This window comes from Pygocentrus nattereri, chromosome 15, assembly GCF_015220715.1.
Source record: "Pygocentrus nattereri isolate fPygNat1 chromosome 15, fPygNat1.pri, whole genome shotgun sequence".
In the NCBI taxonomy this organism is placed as follows: Eukaryota; Metazoa; Chordata; class Actinopteri; order Characiformes; family Serrasalmidae; genus Pygocentrus; species Pygocentrus nattereri.
In genome coordinates this window covers 15,374,935-15,385,948 of record NC_051225.1, presented here as the reverse complement: position 1 = coordinate 15,385,948, position 11,014 = coordinate 15,374,935, and the positions used below count along the sequence as shown (strand labels likewise).

The 11,014-nt window shown below is 39.2% G+C and overlaps 1 protein-coding gene across 1 annotated transcript in view; it reads right to left on the bottom strand.

Annotated features, from left to right (window-relative positions):
• Positions 1–11,014, bottom strand: part of ext2 (exostosin glycosyltransferase 2) — a 43,368-nt gene that overhangs the window by 9,883 nt on the left and 22,471 nt on the right. The window contains exons 10-11 of the mRNA XM_017700677.2: positions 4,865–5,054; positions 952–1,118 (exon numbers count right to left, since the gene is read on the bottom strand). Of these exons, the coding sequence (XP_017556166.1) occupies positions 952–1,118; positions 4,865–5,054 (357 nt within the window). The remainder of the gene's footprint in view (positions 1–951; positions 1,119–4,864; positions 5,055–11,014) is intronic.

The following is an 11,014-nucleotide window of genomic DNA, read 5'->3' as shown; positions in this document are numbered from 1 at the left end:
GAGCTTTCAGTTTAGTCTTCAGCAGCATCACAGGAGCGATTATGAAGTTTCAATGATTGACAGCTGGGCTCATCACCCACAATGTGCTCGAGTTCACCATAAAAGGGGCACATTATCCTGCCACGGTCACTTCTTTGGTTTGTGTCCTAGGATTCTTTAAACTGTTCTCTGATGCTGCAGCCTCAGTCTCCTCCAGCCATGTTTGGCTGTTTCATTCGAAACCTCTGCAAACATGAAGACATTGCAAGGAGTCTCTTCTAATTTCGTGGTACAGAAACATCAGCCTAAATGTTAATGAGCATCAGCAGCACGAAAATATGATGAATGTTGGAGTGATGAAAAAGCCATATGAATTCCGATCTGGTTGTTCAGATGGAGTCGCATTGCCGCATTGCACACACCTGTGTCACATACAGAGAAAAAGATCAAATTTGGGCCACTTTCACCTGCTGTGTAAATGTAGCCTTTGACCAACTGTTTAAACAAGTAGAGTCAGGTGTGCTCCAGCTTGTTTGGACCTTGCTTTAGACCACTCTCCTGCTGGAAAGCTTTCCTCTGGTAAGCCTTCCAAGTAGTAAATTGGTATAAAAGTAGCACAGCTGTAGATTTAGACACTTGATCTCTGGATGCAGTCAGCTCCCACAAAGGTCCACCTGTAAAACTTGGAGAAAGTTAGAACATGGTTGCTGAGATTTTGCTAAATTGTGGTGTGAAGCTGTACCAAGCAAATATGACTGGTTGCATCATGTGTGAACAAAGAAGGCAAGAGGTCCAATCCCAAGGGTCTCTTATTTGATTCACTGAAATCATTGCTTGAAACATGATTAACTTTCCTCAAATATTAGGGGCTGCTGCACTGTAGTGATTACTAATGCAATACTCTTATCAAGATGTCTGTGTTCAACTCTACTTAAAGGCCAGATACAGTGATTGTGTTTGAGACTCTCCTACCTCATAGCCAAACTGCAGTTCATCTGAAGTCAACATGATTATGTCATCGTCTATGGCTAATACTGCCTCTGTCTCGATCTCATCAAAAGGAAAGAAGCGATTGCTGAGCTTGTTTTCCTTGGTGCGCACCACTCTGAGGGGTACAGCGATCTTCGGCCAAAGAGACTCTGTATTCGAAGAGAGAGACAGAGAGAGACCGAGATAAACTAGAGTTAGAAAAAAATGATAGTGTGACTTTGATACACTAAGTTTCTTTTATGCATGAAGGAAAGAGACAGTGGCAAGGTCTGTGGAAAAGAGTATGGGTGGTATTAGGCCAAGCCTAAACACATCACTGCCTAGGAGCACGTTTGATTCTGACCACACTGACATTCCCTGAAGGGCAGGAAAGACAACACTATTACTATTTTCAGTTGTGTAACAGCTTGGGAACCATCCACAGCATGGAAAAGATGCATGGCACATACTGTGTCACCTAATTAAGACAGAGAGTGACTAGCTCCACTTGGGAGGAGTGGGTGTGCGCTGTGCAAGCATACAGTACTTCTCTGTCCTTTATTTCCTGGTCCTAGCTTAAGGAATCAGAGGGAAATCTCCCAAGTGGTAGAACTACCTCAACCTCAAGTAAGACTGTACCCACGTACCCTCCCCTCAGGACACCCTGAGGATGACAAAGGTTAAAAAAAAGAAAGGGGGAAAAAAAAAAAAAAAAAAAAAAAACACCCAGCATTTCAAACTTTATGAAGGCCCAGACACAAAAAAGCAAGCTAATCTTATGCAAGGAACCAGCAATGGCTATAATAAAGCCTACATGTCCAGTGCAGAAGAGTGTTCGCAACAGTTAATGGAGAAAGGAGAAAGGCAAACACTTAAAAAAAAACATATTGCAATTAGACTAAAACAAAAAAGAAAGACCACTGTATAGTACTTTATTCACACATCATTACTGTCTATTTATAGAGCTATAAAATCAGTAAGAATCCTGCCTCCTGAAAACAAATGACACACCAAAAATGCTCTTAACACCTATAATCACCTTCATACATTGTACTCATATTAAGCAACTGCCAAAAAAGAATCATTAAGTGAAAATATACTTTGACTAATAAAGCCCCCAGTGACAACCAAGGTCTGTACAACACTGAGTATATTAAAACTACAGGTCTCCAGAAACATAAAAATAAATTTATTCTACAAGCAATGATTGCCAGCACTACTAAAAAAAGATAAATAGGCCAACCTAAACTGCTCAAAACAAACAAACAAACCAACAAACAATCAGCGATGGCAACGAGAAGGAGGAAATCCATTTTCATCTTGGCCTGAGCCTCGTGTTGACCGCGAACAGCCCTTATTAGTTCTAATGGGACACAAAGCTCTAGCCTGGCTCCACTGACGCTTCTAATCAAAGGCAGCAGTGCCCAATTAGGCCACTTCAAAGTATATCCCAGTGTAATTACATTACTAAAATCTATGCAGAGGATATATTTAATTTCTTGTTCCTTTTCTTCCTCCCTTACTCCAAGCTGTCAGTGTAAAGGCTCCACAAACAGGCACATACCTAATCATCTTGTTAAGTGGTATCATTAGAGAGAGAGAGCCTCAATAAATAACTACTAATATCAGCTTACTTTGACACATCTCTAATAGGCCATAAATGTGTCCCGGCTGTAGGGGAGGGAGGCTGTTAGGGGAATAATCCTTTTGGTTTGACAATAAAATTAAGAGTGCATGTCTCGGGAAAACAGGCTGTATATCAAAATGAAGTAAAACTTATTTAAACTTGTCTTGTCTTGAGGATGTGATATTCATAGCTCAGAAAAGCTAAACCAAAAGACAACAGTACAGTTTTCTGTATTTGGTCTGGCCTATAAGCATGCCATGCTTTCTCAGACTGCTGGTGGAACACAATATGATTTATAATTGAAGCAGTCTACTTTAATATGTAGTTTAATATACACTAATATACAGCAATGTACAAAAGTCAGAGAATGCCACTGATTTGTTTAATTTCCAACCAAAACAGTGATTAAGTTCTTGAAAGAATCTGCAGGTATATTTTTCCAGACCTTTTCATTGCTAACAGTAATATCTATCTTTCAATAGTCACTTTTACATGCAGCCTAATAATCTGTTAATAATCTGACTAATAGCTCAGTAAGAATAGACTACGTCCATGTATACGCTTCATTCAGAATAGACTAGTCCGAATGAGGGTATTCAGAAAACAATTGCTATCCGATTGAACGAGGTGGGTAATCGTGTAAATAATCCGTTACACAGAAGAATAATAGTCATGTAAACGCCTGTATCTGATTACGTTTTCAATCGGAAAGTTTAAGTCCATTCTGCATGCGCGTCGAGTCATAGTGAAAGTTTATAATGGTCAACAAGGCGTAGCAGAAACTGGTCTGCAGAGGAGACAAAGTTTATGCTCTGATCTTTAAAAGACGACGGTGAGACGGACATCCAGCTTATGTGTCTCAAAAACACGACGTCTTCCTCTCGGCCTTCTTTAATAAGGACGTGTAATACATTGTTCTGAGTCTGACATCATTTTAAAGTGATTGAAAATACAAGCGCGCCAACAGAAAACTCATAAACTCTGACTGGACTCACGTGATTTCCGCTGTCATGTTAATGTTTACTCTAAGTGGTTCTCCACGTATGCGTGCCATTTTGGATCAGATTACTTGTAGTGAGCATGTAAATGAAGACTGCTGAATAGAGTGTGCATATAAATACCTCAGTCTTAATCTATAATTGGAATGTGTTCAATCAGGCTGGCAAAAATCTTTGAAAACACAGCCAATGTTACTCTGACACTGGTCTTCTTGTGTTACTGTTTCTCTGGTGCTGACCAGATGAGGATGAGTTTCTATCACTTGCTCTACAGGGCTCAGCAGACTTCCTGCGGAGACAATGTTCGACTGGCTTCAGCAAACAATATGACATGATTGTGGAGAAAACTGCAGGCAGCAAGTGGAGGCTTTGTTCACTGCGTCGTGCACATGGCATCAAGGCAAACTCTGTGGACAAAAACATTGCGTGACAAAGCCTTTGTTTCGGAAGAAGTACGATGAGCGCTTTGGTGGAGACACCAATATTTCTCCATTAAACAAACAATGAATACCTCCTAATCGTAAGATGTTAAGTCTATTATTTGGTAGAACTAACTAGTAGTGAGGACCAAAACCTACAGGTTATTTTATACTTTGACCACAGTACAGTGGAGCTTGATTTTCTCTTACCACTCAAAGATGGTGACAGTTTCAATGGTCTATCAGGTCTTACACAGATGTCCCATGTCTCTATATCTATATGAGATTTTTTTTTTTTTTTAAACTCGTTTTTTTTTTTTCTTTCTTAACATTTTCTTAAAAGTCCTAAGAAATATTGCAGGTTATTCATTTTTCACGCACTTAATGTCACTGTAAACTAAACAAATGAAGTGTTCTCTTTTCAACAGCTCTTTACTTATGAGAATTCTGTTTCTTTATGTATGGTAATAGGATCTTAAACTTGGTTTATAGCTAATAACTATACCACAAGAAGAAGAAGAAGAAGAAGAAGAAGAAGAAGAAGAAGAAGAAGAAGAAGAAGAAGAAGAAGAAGAAGAAGAAGAAGAAGAAGAAGAAGAAGAAGAAGAAGAAGAAGAAGAAGAAGAAGAAGAAGAAGAAGAAGAAGAAGAAGAAGAAGAACAACAACAACAACAACAACAACAACAACGACGCTAATATAAACAAAACTTATAGGTGGATCCAAAATTACACAAATGAGATTGTGCTATCTTTGATGAATTTATAGGAACATGAGAATTGGTAGGTTAAGTATTTATTTATGAGGGGATGAATAAATGTGTGAAATTATTAATTCCATTTGAATGTATTCAAACTGTTTGAATAGTTCAGACCTTCAGGTGGGCTCTTGTTCTGGTTGTTCCACACAACTAATAGCTTGGCCAGACTGGGAACTTTGGAGATCTCAGTGATGACCCTGAAGAGACTCTCCACACGGTCATAAGTCAGAACCACAGCAGTGAAGCCCGGTGATCGGGGAGGGATCAGTGGAAGGAAAAGTGGGTTACTCACACTCGACCATTTCTGTTGAGAAAACACAGAAAACAATGTATTTATATTAATTAGTAGGAAATAAGAGAATTTGATGTAAACAGTTTACTATTCATTCCCCTAGAATTAATGCAAACATTATCCATGACTTTAGTTTACTTAATGGTTTAATACAGAGTGAGGTAATGTGTAGTGCGTGCCAGATGATTGCTTTAAATGAGAACAAGCATGATCTATTAAATTTAAAGATTACTTAGAAAACTATAAACTGGCAGCGCCGACTAGCAGACTTAAAACGGACAGGAATGTCAAGCGCCCACAACAGAGATTAAAAAAGATGGAACAAACAGCTGGAGGAGTGTGCCGTGACCTTTTAGTGTGCCAGCCCATTTGCCTAAACCCTCTCCCTTAACTTGGGCCATATTCAAGCACCATTATTCCCAGTCAGCAACAGCTTGCTCAGACTGCAAGAAGTCAAGAATTTCCTCTCAGTTATCAGGACAAACAGAGCACACCGGACCAAAAGCTGCCCATAAAGCTGAATCTCTGCCATGGAAAAGTCTTTAAAACATTCACAGGTCTAACAAAATCTAATCCTTGTAATGCTTTGTGTGTAGAGGCACTACGTTCCTTACTATCACACTCTCACTGTTAAGTTTTAGAAGGGGATGGATTAAAAGGGAGTTTTCACGCTTTCCTCAGCCAGTCTAGGTGCAATCTGGCTCAGTTTTAAGAAAAGGTCTGTATGGTGAAACCGATACAATATGTGGGCAGATATTAGGAGCGGTGTTTATACTGGCTGAATAAAATACTTCCTTGCTTCAAGCTCTTTGTCACTACACAGCTTTAGTCCATTATTTTCCTGTTAACTTTCATATATATCTGAATTTGATTAGAACAGCGATGTTCTTTGTGAACTGAAATGTTAACATCTGTCATCCAACAAACCTTGACCAAGACATCTAAGACTTTTAAGCATCTCGTTCTTTTGCCCCCCAGGGATAGGAAGGAACGCAGAAACTGAAAACACTGTTCTAGAAGCTTGTTCTAAAGGCATCGCTCGAGTACGGATATGTGACGGGAACAACAGATCGCTTTACAATGTCTTTGCATCTGTTTGTTAAGAACTTCCGTCTTTAAGGCCTATTCTGCAGTGGAATTTTATGATTGCACTTTAGTGAACTCAGTACAGCAGGAGTGCAGATGAACCCTGGCAAGGCCTGGGTGAAGCAGGGGGTGCTGGGACGCTGTCGGCGTCAGTGGTTGTCTCCTGCCAGTGTGGGGCTTGGCTCGTCTTCCTGGCCTGCTTTAAAACAGCCTGTAAACTCCCAAAGATGCACGGACTGGAGTGGAGATCAAGTGACGCTGTAAAGTAAATACTGAGAGTGCTTAGAGGCCCTCTGATGCGGTCATGGAGATTGCTGTTCTTTACTGGCCCGAGGAATAAGCCGAGTCTGTGCACACAGTGATCCTTGACTAGCTCACCATACACAATAGTCGGTTATTTGGGTCCATATCACCTCTAACTTAAAACACCACCATCATCATTGAAAAGGGTGGTCATTTTGATCTCAAAACACAATTTAAGCAGAACCAAGACTCACCAAGAAAAAGGCAAGTCAAAAGCAAATACATATTCAGCTTTAATAGAGTAACTGATCCAAAATATTTAAAGTGTTTTAATGAGGTTTGATGGGCAGTATCACAAACAATTTTCTTTGCCAGAATAATTCCCAGACCCATGAGTGCAGCTTTCTACTCAACAGGAAATTTAGAGTCATGGAATGTATAATACTCATCGCTGTTTTTGGAAGAAAACATTGTATCTCCATTTTTGTCATTTTTCAGTTTTTGACATAATTCAAAAATACCTGTTGCCATTACATTGCCTGTTACATTGTGTGTACAGTTCATGATGAATGGATCAAAAGAAATGACCAAAAATTACTTGGAAATAAATTCTGGTTCCATTGACTTGTATTAAAAGTATGCTTTTTCCTTCTCCTGTAAAGTGACCATTTTAAAGATACAAGGTTTTGTTCAGTCAACAGCAATATGTATTTTAATAACAGTAACATATATCCACAATACTATCTCTGTCGAAAGAAGAACAAAAAATGTATCTGATTACCCTTAAACATAAAGACTATGGTGCTACAGTACCTACTGGGAAGGACATCAAATATCTTGTACAATGTATAGCTGCAATGTGCGATTTTTTAACAATGAAATGAATCTTATTATTATCAAAAGCATTAAAAAATATCTATGTTGAATAAAATACTTAAATATATATTTATTTCATCATGCTATGTTTGTTATAAATATGCAACTCTAAAGCTCATCATTCATAAGAATGCTAAGGTTTGTAAATATGGAAAATTTAAACATCTCTTGCTTTCCACACATTGCTGGTTCCCCCATTTACCCTGCATGCTGTGCTTTTACCTTTGATGAATGGGGAATATAGCCCTCTATGCCTGAACAGACCAAACAGATGAGATGCAGAGGGGCACACAAACATGAGCGTCTACTGTAATAATAATCAGAAAATAAACTACTGAGAGTTTCAATTCATTACACAATAAACGCTTGACTATAAACTGAACAACTGGCCAGGGCTAAAGAGAGCACAGTGGAGCTGATCATGCTAGCACTAGTCTGGACACCTAGTAACATACCTTATACAAAAAGCCTGTTTGGTTGACAGCCATCCTGGCAAAGTAGCTGTACAGTTACTTCCAGTGATAAAAGACCAGGGTCTTATCTCTTTGAACGGGGGAACTAAAAAACGCAAAACTGAAGATCAAATTTCATTTTCAAAAACATATTTTAAATAACTAGTAAAATCTGACCGTTTGTTGCATCTAACTCAATAACGAACTAAACCGTGTTTTTTGGGTTGTTCTGGCTACTGCTCTTGCGCAGACCTCCAGAAATCACGTCAAACAGAGGGGGGGTTTTTCCCGGCATGCGGAATAAGCAACAAAGGTCAGGATTTTCTCTGTAATTAAATGACATGCTGAGTGTTAAAAGATTTCCCATTCATTTTCCAACAAGTGATCTGTCTCCTTCTTTAAAACGTGTTTGGCTAAACATATCACAGATCAGCTTAGATTCTGCCTTATTGTAAAGCCCTTACATTTCCTCTTCATGGTATCAGGTAATTACGGTATTTCCTCTTTACGGTACTCCTCTTTAAGGGTATCAGTAAACTGGAACCGAACGTGTGTTGTGGTGTGTTTAAGCTGTTTAACAAAACCAATGCTAGCCTCTGCTGCTAATGAGGACAATGCATAAGAGCAAGAGTAGATAGATAGATAGATAGATAGATAGATAGATAGATAGATAGATAGATAGATACCATAGATAGATAGATACCATAGATAGATAGATACCATAGATAGATACCATAGATAGATACCATAGACAGACAGACAGACAGACAGACAGACAGACAGACAGACAGACAGACAGACAGACAGACAGACAGACAGACAGACAGACAGACAGACAGACAGACAGACAGACACTTTATTGATCCCCAAGGAAATTTAGGAGTAATGGCTCCATACACAAAAACACAGGTTTGCTCTATCGGTTTGGAGTCTTTATTCCCTAATGCCACGTCAATGAAGCTTCAGTGAGTCAGAATAGAGCCTGTGTTGTGGTATAAAGTCATTTTAGTCTGCTCACCAAACCAATGCTAGCTTCTAGGGCTAAGAAGGACAGTACAGTGGAACAAGAGTAGTTTAGCTAACTCAGTCCTTCCTTAAATTAGAGTCTTTATCCTCTAAACTTGCAATAATCGAGCTACAGTGAGCCGGAATCAAACTTGTACTGTGGTGTGTGAAGCTGTAGCATGCTAAAGTACTGCTACTAGCAAATCCCACTAATTTTAGCTAACATAACTACACAGTCCAAACATCTCAAACAAGTTAACCATGTCAGCACAGACATGTCTGTAGTCACAAGGTTTGTGTTGCCAGGTAATAAGCCTCTCATATTTTAGTATACCGGACTGGGATGGGTTCAAGCTTATTCAGGACCTACACACAAAGCAGCTACACAGCCCTACAAACCTGCTTTTTTTACTGGACATATGGATAAAGCCTGTACTTCCACTGGAAAACGTACTCTATACAGTGGTGGCAGGTTTGACACAAATACCAATCTATGTGAGGTGAATGAGGCAAATTAACCGTCTAAAATACTTTTTGAGAGCAGAAGGTCTTTAATGCACACCCAATTTTTCAGTGTGTCATTTAGTCATTTATGAAGGCCACTATGAAGGTTTAACAGAGGCCACAGAGCCTTAACAAAACCCTGCACATGAGTTGGTTAAAGTCTGTGCACTCCAGTAAAAAAAAAAAAAAAACAAACAAACAAAAAAAACTTCTTAGCGTATCAAAAACTATTCCTGGGATTCAGGTTCAAGCATCAAACATGCTATGTGCCATCCAAGGCTCAAGGCACCAATGAAAGAGCCACTTTTACTTATGGAAGGAAGGCAAATTTGGTATATGATCTACTGAGAGTTCAGAGCTGAGTGTTCTCCTCAAAGCACACGAAGGCACAGAGCCTAGCGCTAAGAAGTCAGTGACCACAGGCTTGATACAGTATGAAAAGTCATGTGCCTTTACCATCTCAGAGTGGTTAAATTGTTGTTTGATGTATCGGTAATGGCTGCATCCCAATTGTGTACAACACAGTGACAGTATACAGTATATACTACGTACTAATCTTAATAGTATGAGCTTGACAGGTTAGTACACAAAATATTGACATACTACACCATTCTTACTAACAGGAAGTGATGAACCGTTGCTATGACAACTCATCACAGAAAGCTAGACTCTGAAGGCTAGCTAACAAATTAACTTATGTTCACAAACAAATTTCTCACGGAAACGCTAACAAATGAAAACGTCAGTAAGTATAACGTGTGTGTGTTTTTTTTACAGAATATTTTACAAATTTGGGACAAACTCCCATTTATACACCATTTTTGGTCCCGCTACCACCGCAGAAGCTCCTCCCTTTACCTATCCATCATTATTATACTCAAAAAAATCAACTGGTTCCAAGTATGCATTGGGGACTTTTGACGCGAATGAAACTGAGCTTAATGAACTTAATGAGTGATTTTTTTTCCAAAAGGATATGCCTGACATAAAAAACAAAAACATTAAGAATTTTCTGTGCTCTGTGGCTGCATGTGATGCTGACATCTGTTCAAGCAAGGCATTAAGTTGAACCTTTAATAAAATGTCCCTCATAACAACAGTAACATACAAATAAAAGAACATGCTTGATTAGCAAAATCACTCAAATTTTAAGGATAACTAAGCTCTCCTTGTGCAGGTGCTGGCAAACAGAGTCCAGTGGTTACCCAGCTCCCTAGCTGTGTCCGCCACGCTCTGTCACCATAGTCATAGCCATCCTTCGCTCAACATCAGTCAACCATCCCAGCAATAAAAGGAAATTATACTAACCAATGGAAATTTCTTTGAAGTGTCTGACACTGACACACAAGCAAGAGGGGAAATAATTAAAGTACCACTGTGACATATAAGTGGTGAAGTGAATAAAGAAAAACACAGGGGTGTGGTGCATTAAAAGTCAGTCTGGGACTGAAAAAAGCTTTGGCCTAATTGGGCAGGCTCCAGTATGTGTGCTGAGCCACTGCAATTTGTCAAGGCAAACGAGAAGAAAAAGCCTAATTTTTCAATCTAACACACTGTCGGGGAATTTGCCTGTGGCATTCAGTCTGAATTCACCTGCTATTTGGAACATGCCACAGAAATAAATGGGTAGGCAACTTCTAGCTCCTTCCTAGAAAAGTAGATCAATACTAATCAGAGTTAAGGTCATATAAAATAAACAAGCACCACTCTGTTTTGAATAGAGACCATACCAAAAGACAAGCTGGTCATTATCATCTCCAAAAACGAAAGTATGGGTTGATATAACTGCCCTTGAAACCCTTGTTA